Raw genomic sequence first — 19,226 nt, forward strand, 5'->3', positions numbered from 1 at the left:
TACGGGAATCTGGATTCCAGGACATGAGGAAGTGATGAATGGTGAGAAAGCAATTGGGCCAATGGATCAAAGATATCTATAAGGTCAAAGACTTATTGCAGAGAGAGCCCTTGAGTAACTGAGTAGAAATCATTTGGAAAGCTATTAACACATAGTTCATGCCCTACCTTCAAAGATTCTAATTTAGTTAGCTTGGACTGGAACCTTAGCATCAGTGGTTTTAAAAAGCTTTGTAGGGGCACCTGGGTGGTTCAGTCTGTTAAGCATTAGATTCTTGATTTTGGCTCAGGTCATGATCTCATGGTTGTGGGATTGAGCCCCACATTGGGCTTTGTGCTGGGCATGGAGCCTGCTTAAGATTCTCTCTCTCTCTCTCTCTCTCTCTCTCTCTTTATCTCTCTCCCTCTCTCTCTCTTTCTCTCTCTCCCTCTCTCTCTCTCTCCCTCTCTCTCCCCCTCCCCTGCTTGCACATGCTCTCTCTCTCTCAAAAAATGAGATAAAAAATTAAAAAGCTTTGTAAGTGATTATAGATGCAACTTTGGTTAAAAACCCTGTGTAACAGGAAGATGGACAATGAGTTCACCCTTGAGGACTAGTAGTTAGCTGGAAGGAGTGGAGCCATTAGCAACTGGTGATTGTGGCCTCAGAGACCTGAGAATGAGCAAAAGTTTCCTCCTCCCCTGATCAAACAATGTTCACAAGGGTAAATTTGAATGTAACTACAGTAAATATTAACTGGGATGATAGTCCCACCTGTTAACATGGGTACACTTCCATTGTTACAAACATTTTTCACGGGGCTCTCTAAGCTTGCTGCGATGTGGCAACTCGGGAGAGTGAAGGGCTATGTCACCAATGTGGCAGGGCTTTGTGAGGGCCCTCTCAACGCATCTGAATCATAGGTGCTCCGAAGTCATTCATAGGGTCGCTCCCCTCTTGGTGTGAGGAATTAATGTTACCTTGTATGTGTATGGTCAAAAGTGAGCAAAGAAAACAATAGCAAAGCAACCCAAAGTGCAAATTCTCTGTCACCCTCTTCCACTCATCTTATAGAATAAAAACACGACAAGGTGTCACATATGGCCTAATGAGATTACAAGAATTTTCTTTACATCGATCAACAAAAATATTATGACAGAATAGTTTCTGAAAAAGTTCTATAAATAACAAAGAATGTTTGTGATACACAACACTAGTTCCTAGTCTTGCTGAATTATGTACCCAGAAATTGTCAGGGTCACCTCAGGAGCCGGTAGAAGGCTAGTTTCATGTGAGGTCATACGTGGATGAGCTTTTCTGCCCTGGCTCCCGCTAAGCACAGGAACCACAGAGATAAGCTTCCAGGTTATAAAATCAACATAGGGCCTCTTACCTGCATGGCCACAAAAATATCCAAGTGGCAGAAAACAGATGTGAAATCAAAGAAAAATCAGGGAAAATAACATGTAGTGTTCAGCCATGACTGGATCTGAAAGTTATAAGCACCAAGTAAAGTCAAATGTGGCCAAAGAACTTACAGAGCTTTCTCAAGCAGGGCTTTCACTGCTCACTCCCATCACTGTTCCGGCAGGGTGAGCAGCAGCTCTTCAGGGCAGGGGGTGGGGGCGGGAAGGGGAAGGGGGTTGGGGAGTGGCGGGGGTGGGGGGGGAGCATAAACATTTTAAAGGGAAATAAACTGCACAGCTTTAAAAATGTTAAAGGATGCTTTCTGTTGGTTTTAATCTAAAATGGAATTTATCAAAAAGAAATGAAAATGATCAAACAGTGTCCAAAGGGTAAATTTGAATGTAACTACGGCAAATATTCACTGGGACGATAATCCTAACTGTTAACATGACTACATTTCCATTGTTACAAACATTTGGTTTAACTTAATCCCCAGAATATATTACTGCCAAAAGGAATCTCATTGACAAGGGCTAATGCATTGGTTACTCCTAAAACTATCCCTTTTTAACCGTTGACTTACTGGTAGTGTTCGTCATGGAAAAGACTATTTTTATTACCATTGTCATCAGTCTTAGTGAAGTTCAGAGATATTTGCTTGTAGTTACTACAACTTATTCCTTTGCTGGTTACACATGTGTGAACAAGATCCCAGAAGTTCCGGTGAAGCTACATTTCCATCGGATGACAGCGCGACTGTGATTGGATCTGTTGACAGTATTTGGCGGAGCTTCCAATCCAGATTCTTTTGACTAAAGCCAACAGGCAAGAGGAAGCAGAAACAACATGCACAGTGAACTCATTAAAAATGTTTTTTATGTGATCAGCCTTGCTTGGAAGTGCTGAGGGTTGGGTGGTGGGTGGGGAATCTGTAACACTTCCCTCCAGCTTCGCAGATATTCCCTAGACTCAGATTGGCAGACATCTCTCAACATCTCAAAACTGCAAAGGGAACACAAATTAGAAAGCATCACCAGCCTCCTCCAAAACCAGCATTTCAATGAAATAATGCAATATGGTGGAAAGACCTTTGGACAAAAAGAGAATCAGGAAATGTAGGTTGAGCACCATTTCCGTCATTGAATAGAAAAGTTGTTTTGGTCAAGTCATTTCCTTTCTGGGTCTCAGTTTCCTAATGAGAGAGGTCTAGTATACCAATGGTTTGCAGATAGTGCCCCTTTGAGGCCTCGGGGAGGGAGCAGATGGGGAACCCTACCAAGCTATTCTTTATTTTAGGTATTGGGGCTTTCTTTGAAAAAAGAATTTTGCCATCAAAAAATTTCAAAACTACTAGATTAGATGTTCTTTAAGGTCTCTTTAAGAAAAAATACTTTGAAAAAAAAGAATAAATAATTTGAATTCACGGCAGTGGTTTCTGAATTTTTTGATCATGCAGATTAATCATTAAAAATATTTTTACCATGTAGTCCCCATTCATAAATTCGATGGGTGTATTGCTATAAAATACATTCCATGTGAAACATATTCCCCAAAATAGAAATGTTATAAGGGAGATAAAGATGAAACTTTTAAAGTAAATCATAAATTTGTTTTTTAACCATTAAAGTCTTTCATTATCAATAATGATATTTTCATTACTTAACATTAATATTAGTATTACAGCTTTTAGTGAAAGTAATACTATTTGAACATGCCATATCTTGATTGGCTGGTCATTGTTTTCCACATTACTGCATAGTACCTGTCAATTTCCTACTACTGCAGTGGGCCCATGGTAGATCTTCAATATTAATACTACTCTGTGTCAGGATCTACAAACAAAAATTAAATAAATGGTTAAGTAGCTCTGGGATTTTTTGAATCTTTCAAAGATCACAAGATGTTGGAAGATGGTAAATTCAGTGTTCTTAATTTTACACACAAGCTGGAACGTTTTATTAAAAGCTAATAGGAAGTTTACAGATCTTTGATAGGACAGGAGAACTAGGCTTGGATCCTTCATATAACTAGAAGAAATGCCCTCCCACAGCACAAGACTGACCTAGCAAAACACAGTGATGTCCCTGCCTGCTTCTCAACATGGTGATTGGGACTGGATGCTAGAAACTCCAGCACAGCTGCCCCAGGAATTCTGGATGCCTCTGCCTCTGGGCTTGTCTGAAAATCCAGTTGTCTCCTAGTGACTCCTGCTCATTCTGCCTCCATATCTCTGTCAGTATGCTGTTAGAAGACCTGTGCATGACTAATTGCAAGGAACAGGGCAGATCTAGCCATGCAATTCCCTGAGGACTCCTGGTAAGGACAAGGGACGTATTGGGGAGGATGGTTGAAAATGAAGAGAGAGCTATCCTCTTCTCAGGAGGGGCCAGAGTCCAAACTACCAAGTCCATGAAGGTGAAACATGGCTGGCAGCCTGGACTGGAACTGGTCTTTGAATGGTCCTGTATAAGAGAGTAGAGTGGACACCAGGGCTTCTAGGTAACAGCAGGGCTCAGCTTCTGGTGAGTGGTTTGGCTGCTGGGTTAGGCCAGCTTGCCAGAGTTAATATGGTGGATGGCACAGGCCAGGTCCAGCCCCAAGAAAGAGGAATGGCAGTAATGAGTTGGGAGGTCAGTGCTCTCAGGCAACTAGGTTGGGCTCAGGCCCAGTTCAAGAAAGAAGGCTAGTAAGACAGACTCAACACACAGGTTTGGAGCCAAATGCTCAAAAGCTGTCCAGAAACCAAAACCCACTTGAAGCACATTTTTGATTCTGGACATAGGAGCAGCCATCCACCACCAGATCCTTATCATTGAGGGAAAGGAGCTCCTTTATACTACTGGCTCAACCTCTGAAGGTTCAGAACCGACCAGGTATGAGGTATTCCTCATCGACAAGTCAGATGAAGGCAAAGCTCCAGTTGTTTACTGCTGCACAACAAGCTACCCCAAATGTGGTGTAAAGCAATCATCATTTTATTATGTTCACAGAGTATGTGGGTCAGGACTTCAGACAGAACAGAGAAGGATGGCTTATCTCTGCTCCACAATACCTGGAACTTTAGCTGGTAGGATTCAAATGCCTGGAGGTGACTCAGTCAGCTGGAATCCAGGGGCTGGAATCACCTGGGGACTTTTTCATTCACCTGCCTGGCATCTGAACAGGGTTAACTCAAAGGCTGGGCACAGCTGGGACTGTTGGCCAGAGAACCTACATGAGGTCTCTCCATGGGGATTGGGCTTCTCGTAGTGTGGCCACCGAGTTCTGAAATAGAGCACCTAATTGGGAGCACTAAGAGAAAATGTTCTAAGACACCAAGACACATAGGCAGGACCCACATGGGTTTTTATGGCCTAGCCTTAGGAAGTCACATAACATCACTTCTGCTTTCCTCTGTTGATTGAAACAGTCACAAGTCTGCATAGATTTATGGAGAGGAGACACGGACACCACCTCTTGATGGAACGAGTGTCAAAAAATTTGGGACCATATTTAAGAATTTCCGCTAAGAGAAAACAAGAAAAAGAGAAAAGTTTAAAAGCGCATCAACTGCATATAAATACTGACCAATGCTTGCTAATAAACAAACTCAGTTTAGTTTATTTAAACAATAAAATAATTGAAGATTTGTCATGTAGTAAGTACTGTCTTATGTGCTAGGGATACCGAGCTAAGGCACAGCCCTCAAGGAATTTACAATCCACTGGCGAAGACAGATGAACATACATTGTTGTAACTGAAGGTCAAGTGAAGAAAGTGAACCAAGACATAGGATACAAGCACTGCAAGAGCCTAGAGTAAGGGGTAATTAATACAGTAAAGAGTCTGTGTTGTCCAGGGGGAAGCATATGACGTTATAAATTAGTCAGACCTGAATTCGAATCCCATCTTCACCATTTCTTAGATTGAGCTATGTAAAAATGCTTTTTTGTGAGTAAAAAATAATTGAGTATCAATTATTTCATATGGTTCAACCCAATACTAGCTAGGTGACCTTGAATAAGTCACTTAACCTCTAGAAACATCAGTTCCTTTGCCTGTACAATGAGGTTGAAATGTCATAGGGTTATTTACAAAAATAAGGAAACATTTGCAAAATATCAGTGTAGTGCTTAACACAAAGTAATCATTTGAGAAATAGTTTTTTTGTAATTATTATCACTATCATTATGGAACACATTAGAGAGAAGGCTGAATCTGAGATGACATTTGAAGGCTGAACATGATTTTGATGTCCCGATAAGGGAAGTGGGATGAGTGATTTTAGGCTGATCAGAACCATGGGAAAAGGCTGTTTTTGTGATTCTACTTATACGTGACATTTGGTTCTGCATTTTGGGACCTGGACATTTATTTTGAATAAAATAATTCATGAAAAAATATTGAAACTGAAATTCACCTGACAACAAACCACCACAGGTATTTTTAAGTCTAGATATCTTGGTGATTTTATGGACTACATAATCTGCAATCCCTCCCTTCTGAAATCACTGAAGCATTCTGCTTAATAATTAAAAATGTTGCTGAAATAAAGAAAAGGAAGTCCTTGGCATTAACTACAAAAGGGAATACAAATCCTGGCAGCCTGTAGTTGGGGAATGGGAAGCTGATAGCTTTGAGAACTCAGGGCTTAAGTTTCAAAACCTTCATGGAATCAATACATACAGTTCTGGTCCAACATTAGTTGGGAAGTTAGAACTGATATCCTTGCATGAATTTGGGTTTCAAAGGATTACACTATCAGTGAAAGGCTGGTCTAGAAAATCATCAGCTCACCAGAAAAGGACATAACAAGAAAGCTTCTATCTCATCTGGTTTCTAGGTTACAAAGAAAAAAGTCTCCTCTGACAATTCTTTCCAACAGGTCTATTATCATTTATGTCTGTGGTTCTAATCATACATCCTCCATCTTTTGGAAAACCCCAGGCTGATAAAAATCTTTAAAGTTGATGATATTCCTGGGATATCTGATAAAAGCAAATGTAAAGTCACTTTGGAAGGATAAGTCTTCAAGTAATATTAAACATGATTCCCACAGGTAAAGTCTTGCTGAAGGTGAGCTAACAATCCAAAATTCTAAAATATGGGAGAACAATTCATCTGAGCAATGGTCAGTGAATTTGACAAACAGCAGGACTAGGCCTCTAGCAACCTCAAATAATAGAATTGTCAGATAAAAGAAATCCACTTAACGTGTTTAAAAACTTAAGCTTGAGGGGCACCTGAGTGGCTCAGTCAGTTAAGCATCTGACTTTGGCTCAGAGCATGATTTCACGGTTTGTGGGTTTGAGCTCTATGTTGGGCTCTATAGTGACAGCTCAGAGCCTGGAGCCTGGTTCGAATTCTGTCTCTCCCTCTCTCTGCCCCCCTCCCTCCCACTCATACTTGGTCTTTCTTTTTCTGAAATAAATAAACATTAAAAAAAAATTTAAAAATAATAAAAACTTAACCTTGAAATTGAAAATAAGAGGACAACAAAGCAGTGTGAAAAGTTAATGGGAACATCTAAAAAAACAGTATAAATTATAAAAATTAAAAAACATAATAGAGATGGAAAAAATTAATTGACGCATTAGTTGATTAGATGTAGCCAAAGAGAGAATTAGAGAGCTTGAATATAGGTCTGGGAAATCATTCAGAATTAAACACAGAAAGATAGAGATAGAATTTATGAAAGAGAGGCGAATAAATATGGAAGATAGCACAAAAAGATCCAACATATACCTACTCAGAGAGAAAGAACAATTGGAGAGGCTGGAGGAGAGGTGGTTACAAAAAAGGTAACTGTCAAGCATTTTTTAAAATTGTTGAAAAACAAAATCCTTATGTTTAGAAAAGGCCACTAGTTGTTAACAAGATGTGTTTTAACACTGGAGAACAAGAAGAGTTGGATACAAATACCCCTCAAGGGACTTACAGTCTGTTAAGAGGCACCATAGAGATATGCACAAAAACAGCATGTAAAGAAGAGATGCTGTAGGATGTTGGTGATGAGGAGAGACTGTTTCCAGTCGGGAGAACCATATCAACAGTTTTACTGGAGGAGACGATGTTTGCCTTGGGTCTTAAAAGATGTGTCGACTGAACCTGTGAAGAAGTGTAATCCACCCTACACACCACTGCCTGCTTAATTTTCCTAAGGCACAGTTCTGATAATGTCATCCCTTTATTCAGTATTTTCAAGATCTCACGATTATTTTCTTTTTTTCTTTTTTTTAATTTTTTTTAACGTTTATTTATTTTTGAGACAGAGAGAGACAGAGCATGAACAGGGGAGGGGTAGAGAGAGAGGGAGACACAGAATCTGAAATGGGCTCCAGGCTCTGAGCTGTCAGCACAGAGCCCGACGTGGGGCTCGAACCCACGGACCGTGAGATCATGACCTGAGCCGAAGTCGGACGCTTAACCGACTGAGCCACCCAGGCGCCCCAACTCATGATTATTTTCAAGATAAAGCCCCAATGTTTTGTTTTTCATTCAAAGTCCTTCGTGGAATATGCCTGGCCTATCTTTACAAACCTGTTTCCGGTAAAGTGTTTTCTTGAATCTCATCACTCAGGCAGACTAAGATTAACACTTCTGGCCATACCTCATGCTTTCCCATCTCTCTTGCTATTTCCCCTATGTAGAATACCCCTGAATTAAAGGCAAAATTTGGGACTTTATCCTGAAAATAACTAAAGGATCTTGAAGATTCCGAGTAGGAAAATATTATCAGAACTGTGCTTTAGGAAGATTAGTGAAGCATTGGCATGTAGGGTGGATTGGAAAAGGAGGTTCTTGGAGCTAAGGAGCCCATGCTCCATGACCATATGTTGTATTGTCTGGGAGGCACAAGTGCACAGATTGCCCATTTAGTGTGCTGAAGAAACCTCTATGATTACTGATTTTGTAGAGATTGTGGACACAAAAGTTGTGAAAAGCTCAGCATAACATTAACACAACAGAAACAGATGTATCAAAATAGTATTCACTATCTTGGCTTCTCTGCATTGGTGCTTCCCCTGCAGCCGGAAATTAAAATGTCTCCTAGAACCCTTAAGAATGTCAAATGTCTTGGGGGCCCTGGGGGGCTCAGTCGGTTAAATATCTGACTTCGGCTCAGGTCATAATCTCACGGTTTGTAGGTGCGAGCCCCGCGTCAGGCTCTGTGCTGACAGCTCACAGCCTGGAGCTTGCTTCAGATTCTGTGTGTGTGTGTCTCTCTCTCTACCCCTCCCCTGCTCAGTCTCTGTCTCTCAAAAATAAATAAACATTAAAAAAAATTTTCTAAAAAAGGATGCCAAATGTCTTGATGAGTACAATATATACAATTTCAGAGTTTCAGTTCAATGCCAACTAGCTAAGTGAAAACCTGGACACGAGTTGGATGGTAGTATTTTTGCCTATATACTATCATTTCTAAATGATCATAAGCCCAGACCAATTTTAGAATTATTCAGTTTCTCTATGCAACAGAAAATTCTTTTTCTTCAGCCTTGAAAAGTATTTTTTAAGAGTGTTTATAGAGTTTATCTGAAAATTTTTCTATTAAAACCCAGTATAACAGCACTGTATTTTTAAAAACATTTGAAGTCCAAATCTTACCATATATCAGACTTCTAGTACATCTACATGAGCTCTCAAAGTAGATAATTCAACAGATCAATTCCCACAGTTTCTTCTGGGTACAATTGACTCTCCATACAGAAATTGTTTTTTTTCTCAGTCTCAGAACTGTGGTATGCTTCCTTACCTTAACCTTTGAAAATGGACTGCTTATAAAACATTATGGGACATGCATCATCATTAAAAAAAATAGGGCTTTACCTCCATAGGTATGTTTCTGGGAAAAGTGAGTATAAATCAAATTTTTGTAAGTCAAATCATATTTTAAGTGTCTCAGGGGACCTCATTATTTAATAAAATAGCATGGAGAGAATAATCACATTGTGATGTGGCTTTTCATAAAGCAGGGCACACCTGTATCACACTCTGTCATGACTATGGGCTTCACTCTATAGCTGAGTTTGAGGGTAGCCAGGTCTGCTTGGACTCAAGTCAAGGGAATTAAGTTACTGAGTACTGAGGATCTTGTTACAAGGCAGTCTTCTTTATAAGCTGTGTCAGCATGGGTCCTATAGTTAGTGCTTTATAAAGATGTGGAAAATCTGCTATATCTATATGTTTAAAAGTATATTAAGCAAATTAACTTGCTTTGATGACGTCTATATTTTCTTATGTCAGCCACAATCATTTGTTTGAGTAAAGAATATTAAAGCAGGGCATTTGTAAATTTCACAGATCTTTTAGTTCCTGGCCGGGATCTAGACTCGATCAATAGGTTATGTATTGATAGTAAGCATAGCAACTAGATTTGTGAAAATCAAAATTTAAAAACACTAAACAAACAAAAAAATCACATAAACAAAATATTTTTTAAAAATAAAAAGCACTTGCTAATCCCATTTAAAAACACTGTCTCTTTGAATCGTCTGTGTGGCTTCCATCTTCCAGGGAGAGAATATGGTAAAACGGATACATTAGAGAGCTTTGAAGTATGACTTTGTATGTATTATCCAGAAAGGCTTGCAATCAGGCAGCCAGGGGAAGAGCCATGTCTCTGTCAGTGAGTCTCAGTGGCCCTCATCATGTGGCCCAGGCCCTGTTGCCTCATCTGAGAGATGATCAGGACACTGCTTGTATGGGATAAACTGAGTATAACCCTGGTTCATACTGTCATATTGACGGTAGGAACAAGTACACAAGAATCCTTGAAAATATGTAGCTAACATCCAATCACACACACACACACACACACACACACACACACACTGGTGCCTATTCAAACTGCAATGTTAAGATTTAGTTGCACCAGCCAGTTTTATATACACCAAATGCCTCAGGCTTCAGCAATTTGAGGGGACAATTTACTGAGCAAAGAAAAAATATGTCATTATAGATTGGAATGGAAAAGGCAGTGTCCAAGACCACTGCCTGCGCGTGCGCGCGCGCGCGCGCACACACACACACACACACACACACACACACACACACACGCTAAACTTTATCATTATGCGAATTATAGAATGACAGAATTTGGAGGTTTAAGTAGCTCCATTTTTCAAATTTCTGCTATGCAGCAGACATTGCATAGTAGGTACTTTGTATATATTGTCTTAAAAATTCTCACAATAACCCTGTAATATATACATAGTCATTTCCATCATACAGAGGAGAAAATGGGGACTTACAGACATTCAGCAATTTGCCCAAGATTACACAGCTGGTAAAAGGTAGACCTGCGATTTATTTTTTTTTAATGCTTATTTATTTATTTTTGAGAGAGAGAGAGACAAGGCGGAGGGGCAGAGAGAGACGGAGATAGAAAATCCCAAGCAGGCTGTGCAGCTGTCAGTGCAGTGCCCAATGCAGGGCTCGAACCCATGAACCATGAGACCATGGTCTGAGATGAAACCAAGAGTCAGACACTTAACTGACTGAGCCACCCAGGTAGCTTGGGTAGAACTGGGATTTAAACCTCCAAAGGTTTGACTCTTAAAATCTTTCAACTTTATCTTGCTATTTCAAAATTTATCTAATGTATAATGGCTCTGAAATCTGAATACTGCTATCTTTTCCTGACACTGGCAACCGTGGCTTCCGGAAGAGTTCCAGAATCTTTGATGGTATTTGTCCATCTTTGTAGTCCCCCAAGAGGGCTCACTTAATCATATTTACAAATCTAGCTTTTAATTCTTGAAGATCCCAACTTTTAGCTAGTGACCACTTAGAATGCTGACAGCTTCCAGGCTCCAGAACCACCTCTCTGAGTAATGAAATTAGAAGATCAGATGTCACCCAGACTCCTGAATTCTTTCTATCCCAGGTTAAGAACCTCTTCTCTAGAGAATATTATGGAGGAGAAAACTAGAACTTAAGTGTTCATACAAAAAAGCTTTAAATGTGGCTGTGTTCTAGGTTCAGTATATTGGGTGTGTGATCGAATTCAAGAACCTTTCAGAGAGACAACACCATACTAAGTAGTTAGTGATATAAAACAGTGTGTTAGCCTATAGGAAGGTGGGTTAGGGGTACGAAAAAGAGGTAATAGTTACTTTAGCTTTATAGTTCACAGAGCATTTTGAGACGTTAATCCCGTTGAGGAAGGAATTTCCCTGCTGCACTGAGAAACCAAAGCGTGGAGAATATAAGGCATGGTCTCCTTCAAGAAGCCTATGGCTGAGAGGGGAAGGAAGACGTGGAAACAAAGAACTCTAATGTAAGGAGGGAGAGATAAATGTCAGCAAAATAGTGGGGTGGGGGTGAGAAGGAAGTGGAAGCATTTGTCATTCTGGGTGCTGACCAGAACCCATGAAAACCTCTCTGATGGCATTTGTCTTGAGTCCAGCAGTCAATTGATGAAGAGGGTAAGAGTTTCTCCAAGGGGGTAGAGGAGTTGCAGCTTTTGAAGGGATAGGTTCATCGACTCCATCCTCTCCCACGACCAAAGCAGACAGCAGGATTTGAAAAGAGGTTCAGTCATGGAGGTGTCGTGATCTAAGACAGAAGGGAAAACAACAACAACAGCAACAACAAAAAACCTGGCTAGGCACATCCTAGAGCAGCGTTTTCCAAACTCCCACGTTCAAGTGAATCTCTTGTTATAAAGCCAATTTTTGATTTAGTAGGTTTGGATTAGGAACTGAGATGCTGTGTTTCTAATAAAGTCCAGGTAATGCTTAATGTTGTTGATCCGGGAGCCACACTTAGAGAAGCATCCACTTCGCCCAGGAGCGTTAGAAACGCAGACTGCTTGGGTCTCCACTCCAGACTTACTGAATCTGAATTCGCATTTCAGTAAGATCCCCAAGGGATTCATACGCACATTTAACTTTGAGAAGCACTTTTCTAGGTTATTGTTTGATCGGTAGAAGGGGCTCAAGGAGGTCCAAACTTTCCCCGGTATCGCATACCAGCAGTCTGGTTTCTCTCCAGAGCTCCTGTTCCCACGGGCAAAGATTTGTGCCCCGTGAAGCTGCTCCTCCTGATCCTAAACCAGTAGCAACTCTGGGAGTTGATCGCCTCGTAATCCTCGTAGCTGGGTTCCTTTCCACCCCAACCGGCGCTTCCCCGGGGCGCTCCAGCTGTTTCCCACCCCCACGCCCAGGCAGCTACTGTGCACAGCTGGAGCCCTAGGCGGCGGGCGCCCCCGGAGCTGCAGCGGCCGGGGAAGCCAGGCGGGGGCGCCGCAGACTAGGCTGTGCAGGAGGAGGCCTTTCCGAGCCCGCAGAGGGCAGCCCGAGCGACCGGCGGGGGAGCGCGAGCTTCGCATCTGGTGCCAACCAGCACGGCCCTGGCGCGGCCCCACATTCCCACACGGCGGGAGTGGCGGCTCGCTACCTGGGAGGCGGCGCGCATCACCCCAACCTGTGTTTCATAAACCTGTTGGGAAATAGTTCCCAGCCTCAAGGGCCAGTAATCAGCCCGACCTTGTCTCGAAAGAACTGCTGATTATAATCCCCGAGCTGGGCGAAGGCCTCGGGGACCTAGATTTTAAGTCGACTATATAATACCATTATCATTATTATTAAAAAAGCCAGCCACCCCGCCCCACCTTCCCTTATATGCACTTCTGAAGTTGGGGGTGGAGGGCTGTTGAACGACCAGAGGGTTGCAGCAGGATTGTAAAACCTAACGATTTGCTAAGAAATCCGGGGCCGAAAAACGCAATTTACAAAACGGCAAGTTTTACAAGGTACAGAAGGTAACTGGGCAGAAAACGCACCGCCTCCCAACCCTCGCCGCGCGTGCTCGCAGGAGCTGGCTGGCTCCGAGTGCGCCTCTCTCCAGCCGCGCCGCTGGGGCCGCGCGAGGATTTCGCAGGAAGAGGAGGCTGCCGCGGAGCCTCGGACCCTGGCATCCGTGCATCTCAGAGAGGGCCACCAACGCTGCCCTGAGCCCCCTGAGGCCGGCGGCGCCCCTTCCAAGACTGGTCGCGGAAGTCACGCTTTCCCTGCTCCTCCTTGGCCTCAGCCCCGCTGTCTCTCCTCGCTGGTGTTTGAAGCAAGCATTTCACCGCGAGCTTTCCTTTCAGGGCAAAGCGCAGTGGACAGTTTAAAGTTAACACCTTCACGCGGCCACTGCTGCGGGGATGTGCGCATTTCCCCTTGCGTATGTGTAGGAGTGTGTGTTTCTCCAAGAATGTCAGACTAAACGGACAGTCTTAACATTTATTAAAGCCTACGTGTTCTGTCTCGAGGCTTATCGGGTTTGTCCAAACTTTTGTGTGTGTGTGTGTGTGTGTGTGTGTGTGTGTGCACGCGCGTGCGCGCGTGTCTCCACCCTCCTCTCGCCTCCCCACCCCCGCCCGTGCAGGGCGAAGTAGTCCTATATAGCGATGATAAATATCCCTGTTGATCACTTGATTGATTACCTCCCTGAAAGGTCACGCGGGCTCGCAGTAATTTCCTTTTGCCTAAGGCTCCCTTTTCACTTTTACTCCAGCACGACAGCTCCGAGTACACGGGATCTTTATTTTTTATTTTAACCCCTAAATGCAACCCCTCCCGAAAACAATGCAGACAAGAAAAATCGAATAAAATCAACTCGAGACCTTTTAGCTCACTCGCAGTCGCCTTCCCCATCTCGCTCCTTTCTTTCTTCTGGTCCCCGCCCCTCCTACTCCGACCCCTTCTCCCCAACTCAAATGTATTCTAGACACTATTTAATAGATGAGTGTCTTGCAAGTAAACTCGGGCGTCCCTTGGGTCAGCATTTCATGTCTGTGACTCTCTCTTTCTCCCGTGGACTAAAAATTCGGATTTAAACCACTAGACAAGCTATTAATTTAGCTAGACTACCCAGGGTCCTGAACCCAATTAATTTCTAATAATTATAGCCCAAGGGGGCTAGATAGATCTCCCTGCCTCTTTCTTTTATTGCCACTCCACGCCACCGAGGTCAGCGTATAATAATAAAGTGTATATTTTGAAAGCGATCTCCAGAACAGTGAGTTATTGCAATGAATGAAAATTGTTTCCATTTTGGCTAATTGAGCCCGTGGCCGAAAGCTAGAGCTCTGAGACTAAATAAAGAGGACTGTTTCCTTTCAACATGAAGAAACCCCTGCCTAGCTCTGGTCACCCAGCGAGAGTTTAATTTCTTAACAGCCAACCTGAAACCCAGCGTTGGGTAAACAGTATTAATAATTGCATTACAATGATTAAATTAATCTTGCTGGTAGCCAGGAGAATATAGGTTGAATAGCAAGATGTAAAGTTCACTGCACAAAGACAATAGGCCAAGAAATACCTCCATAAAGAATTCAAACTTTCTTCCAAAGATACAGTGGGGCTGGTTCAATTTTAATTCGAGGAAAGGACAAGTTTCTGTTGCATGCAATGTATTGAAAATCAGTTCTTTGCCGTTTCTAGGATTTATTAAAGAAACATGGTTGGAGAAAGGGTATACTTCTCTTGTCCTCTTCAATGACCCCTCTTCTTCATCTCTGCTTCTCCTTAAAAAAAAAAAAAAACAAAAAAACAAAACCTCCAAAAAGAAAAAAAAACCCCACAAAACCCCCGACACAAAATATGACAGTAATAAAACAAGCAAATCCAAACAGTCCGTAAACTCAACGACTTTCCAAGGAGGCACTGTTTCCAGGATTCCCGTTTCCGTTGGAGAAAATGCAAGAAAACGTTGGTACTCATGCCCCTCAAGGAAACGAATTTCAGGAGAAGAGAAAAAGGTGGGTGGTGGGGAATCGGGCAGCGAGGGTAGCTCGGCCAACTTGTTGGAGGCCTCTTGTCTCTTGGGCGAGCGACAGCTTGGATGTCCCGTCAAAGGATTTTGGGAATCCGTGGGGCCGTTGACCAGAAAGTCACCTGCTTGGGTCTCACGGCTGAGACTTGGGACAGGTGGAACTGACGGGGTTCACGTACTTAGAAGTGGGAACCCGCCCAGGTCGGCACGCTCAGGCAAGCCGCGCTGCAGGCGGCGAGCGCAGTCCGCTGCTTGCTGGGCGTTTGCTCCATCAGGTTAAACACACTTGAACTAGCAACTTAGCTTTTTTTTTTTTTTTTTTTAACTAATACTCAAGGCGGAAAGCAAATGAGGAAGAAAAAGAGAGAGGGAGAGAAAGGAAGAAAGAAAAGAAAAACCCAGCTTTCAGGTTTGAAAATAAAAGTGATGATGTTGCGAATACTTTACTAAAAAAAACAACAAAAAGAATGATGCCTTGTCTAGTCACAATGCTTTGGCCCTAGGGCACAGAGGAGTTTGTGTTTATTATTTCAGTTGGAAGAGGTTGGATTTGCTCGTGTCCCGAAACTCTTGGAAAGACCAGGCATTCGCGGAGGCGGCCGCGACCCCAGGGACTTTAAAAACCAGAAGGGGAGGGTGTTCCAGCGACGCCTCATCCTCTTGCTCTTCGCCGTCTAGAAAAGTTGACGGATCTTTAAGTTTGGGGACTCAGATTTGATTTTCTTGAGTCCTTCATATGCTATTCAGTTCCCTTCACAGCCCCTACCCCACCCCTAGCCTGCCACGTGGTTTGTAATTTCTCAGCAGAAACAATCACCGCAGCTTCACAGGTGGGTTTTCTATTTAATCTTGGGTTTGGTTCCATGGTACCTTCGTTTCCTAGAAAATTCTCTGGCACGTCTCTTAACCTCCTCTCCGCGAGTGGACCAGGATATATACCCCCCGTGGGGATGAGATGGAAGGAATTAATGAGAGCAGTGGAGGGGAGGATAGTAACTCCTTTTTATTATTTTTTTAAGCTCCCCGGGGCTGAGGAGGTGAAATGAAAAGTCCAAGGCTGAGCCTCCTACTGTGCAGGGCACTCTTCCTGCCTAGGGGTCTCCTTCTCCCTTTCTGCGGGAAGAGGCCATTGAGGTTCTGACAGATGGGTGGGGCCTGATCCTCCTGTGCCTTCTCTGTGTCTTTTGGCCAAGGTGAGGGTCCCCAGGGAGTCCTTAAACTGATCAGAAGCAGCTTCTGTGAACATCTTGATGGCCAGTCTAGTGTTTCTCTCCCTAGAGATTCTATTACCTTTCTGATGGTTCTCAACCCCAACTTCTCCTTTTCTTCTGAGGAAACTTAACTGTTCATCTGAGGGAAGGCACTCCTCCATCTAAACTGAGCAGAGCCAGTGAATTCGAATTCACAGACCTCTGGGTACCCAAAGCCTGGTGTTTTTGCACCCACCTCTGCTGTGTAGAAGTACACCACAGGGCAACAGGAATTGTAGCAGGATTGGACCCCCCTCCCCCCACCTGCCTTTTCAGTCCAGAGGGAATGATAGAGTTCTCCTGTGCCCATCTGGTGCTTACCAGAACCTTCTCTTTTGGAAGTTGTTTTACTACTGCTCTGTGTAATTACTTCATTTGCTCCCTTTATCTTTTCCTTACATTTCGACATTACACGTCTGTCTCTCTTGGGACCTTTACTTGGTTCTCCAGGGACCTCTATCTTACCGCCACATGCTCCCAGAATTACACAACTCTGGAGAAAGAAATGGTGGGCATCCTTAGCCAGGGTGATCCTTTGAATTTTGATTTCCTCAAACAGAGATATTCTATGAACCATTGATGAACCCCTCTTAGGGTTGAAACTTGCTGTTTGCTCACACTCCCAGTCCTAGTTTTGACAATAAATGACAACTGGCACAACAGGGTATTCTCAATGATCTCTCTTCCCCTCCCCTACCTTTCCTAAACTCATGCCCAGGACTTGCTTTTCTTTTCCTTCTCCTCTAACTGGATCATCAAGGATGTACTGTTGCAGCACAGAGACTGAAAAGATTGTAATTTTCTTTTACAGTGTCTGGCAGGATTTGCAACAGATATTAATGGGGACATAAATAGCTCATGGAAGGTATTGAACAAAACTGTTTAATGCAAGGCAGTTGTACCAAGAGAAAATCTATACGTAGTTGAGATTGATTCATACCTTGAACACAGCTGGCCCCTTTAGGATTTCCCCATTTCTATGTGCCCACTTCATTGGTAAATCCTGTAATTAAAGCAAATTCCAACAATTTATTTTTTTTAAGGGTGGGAAAGGACCCCCCCCCCCCCTTTCTTATGACCCTAAAGGTTGTGGGTTTAAGCAAGTGAGTGAAAATGGCAGGCAGGCAGAGCTGGGGCAACCGGAGATGGGGGCAGCGGTGGGGGAGGCCGGAAGGTGACGGCCGACCTTAGGGAAGCAGGAGGTCTTGGATGTTAAATGCCCGAGCCTGCCCGGACCTGGGAATCAAAGGTGATCATTACTACTTGATGGGAATAGACCACTGAAATGTTCCAAGAATGGCAAGTATTGGTAGTATACTTAACATCGAGAAAGAAAACAGTTACTTGTTGTACTTTCAACTCCGAAAGCACAAGCCGAAATAGCTTCAGTAGCAGTAAGAGCGGCGGCAGCAGATTTCCTGAAGTTCAGGATGATTCTCACTTTCTCCTGGATCATTTAAGAGTCCTGTCCTTCTAGTTCTTTAATATGGAAAAAGGTTTTAAAAGCCCCACTTCATGTTTTCTCCGTGGATGTATAGAAAATTTCCTGCAATTTATGGTGGGAAAAACAATAATAGTAATGATACAGGCTTATAGGTGATTCCAACACGAAATCAGTCCTTTGCCCTAGTCTTTTTATTTCCCCCCCCCCCTCCCCGCCTTTTTTGGGGGCGAGGTGTCTGCTCCCCTCTGGCTCCCTGTGCTCGCTCCCCGCCCCCCGCCGCCCTCCCCGTGGCTCCCTTTCTCCGCCTCCTCGGCGATTGCCATCTGACAAGATCTCCAAATCAAAGTGATAAATCGCTCCAAACTTTTTTTGGCGGCGCTGAGATGTTGGAGGGGCGTCTAGCGCGCATGTGCGAAGGTGTCCGAACTGACAATGCTGGAGAGATAGCGAGTGTGGATTGAGAGAAAGGGAGAGAGGGAGGGAGAGAGAGTGAAAGAGGGAAAGACAGAGAGTGAGTGTGTGTAAGTGTGTGTGTGTGTGTGTGTGTGTGTGTATGAGAGAGAGAGAGAGAGAGAGAGAGAGAGAGAGAGAGAGAAGCGAGGGAGGGAGCGAGAGGGAAAGCAAAAGAAGGAAAAGATCCAAGAAAAAAAAACCCCAACCACACACCAGCGGCTGCAGGACTGGGCACAGCATGAGATCCAAAGGCAGGGCAAGGAAACTGGCCACAAGTAGGTGCAATATCCCTTTTCTATTGGCTTTCCCCCTCCTCTGCCATCTTGCATATCTGTCTCCAGCGCTCCGGGAGGGAGCGCGCAGCTGCCTCTCGCGCCGGGGCCCCGGGCGGAGGGCAGGCGCAGCGCAGCCCCAGCAACCTGCCGGTCCCAGCCTTCGCGCCCGGCCGCCCGCGCTCTCGCTCTTGGTTTGGGCGCCAGAGGAGCCGGGGCAGCCCTTAGCCCCGTGCACCGACCAGCTGTGGCAACCCCGGGGTGGGGGTGGGGGTGGGGGCAGCCAAGACCGGGGTGGGAGGGAGAAGAGCGCGCGAGAGCAAGCGGGAAGGGGTGGGGTGGGGTGGGGGGGAGAGAAGACGAGAGAGTCTCCCCCTCCCCTCCCCTTCCCCCCAGGCGGAGGAGAGTTGCCTCTGGCCAACCAGCTAGTCCCGGGTATGGGAGGGGGAGCGGGGGATGGGGGGGCGGTCTGGGGATGGGAGCTTTTTCGAGCCTTGGTTTGTTTCTGGGGTTTGGGGTGGGTGGCAGGCTCGGAGGGAGCCACAGTGGCGGCGGCGGCGGGCAGCAGTGGTGGAGTTGGGAAAAGTTGCGAGGCGGCCGCTGGAAGTTGCGCGGGCTGGCGGGCTGCGCCGAGCTGCGCCGAGCGGCGGTTGCGGTAGTGGGCGCTGTGCGCTC

The 19,226-nt window shown here is 44.3% G+C and overlaps 1 protein-coding gene and 1 long non-coding RNA gene across 7 annotated transcripts in view; one reads left to right on the forward strand and one right to left on the reverse strand.

Annotated features, from left to right (window-relative positions):
* Positions 1–15,754: 15,754 nt before the first annotated feature.
* On the reverse strand, positions 15,755–17,767 carry LOC122229203. Of its 2 annotated transcripts, none has more exons than XR_006206967.1 (3): positions 17,727–17,767; positions 17,323–17,385; positions 15,755–15,806 (listed from the first exon to the last, which is right to left on the reverse strand). It is a non-coding gene; the product is annotated as an uncharacterized LOC122229203 (long non-coding RNA). The 2 variants fall into 2 exon arrangements; XR_006206968.1 differs by lacking the exon at positions 15,755–15,806 and adding an exon at positions 16,722–16,875.
* A 654-nt stretch (positions 17,768–18,421) lies between these two features.
* Positions 18,422–19,226, forward strand: part of MECOM (MDS1 and EVI1 complex locus) — a 557,439-nt gene continuing 556,634 nt past the window's right edge. For all 5 annotated transcript variants that reach the window (XM_042954308.1, XM_042954311.1, XM_042954309.1 and 2 more), the window contains exon 1: positions 18,422–18,554. In XM_042954308.1, the coding sequence (XP_042810242.1) occupies positions 18,518–18,554 (37 nt within the window). In that variant the 5' untranslated portion in view covers positions 18,422–18,517. The remainder of the gene's footprint in view (positions 18,555–19,226) is intronic.

Source organism: Panthera leo, chromosome C2 (assembly GCF_018350215.1).
Source record: "Panthera leo isolate Ple1 chromosome C2, P.leo_Ple1_pat1.1, whole genome shotgun sequence".
Taxonomy (NCBI): Eukaryota; Metazoa; Chordata; class Mammalia; order Carnivora; family Felidae; genus Panthera; species Panthera leo.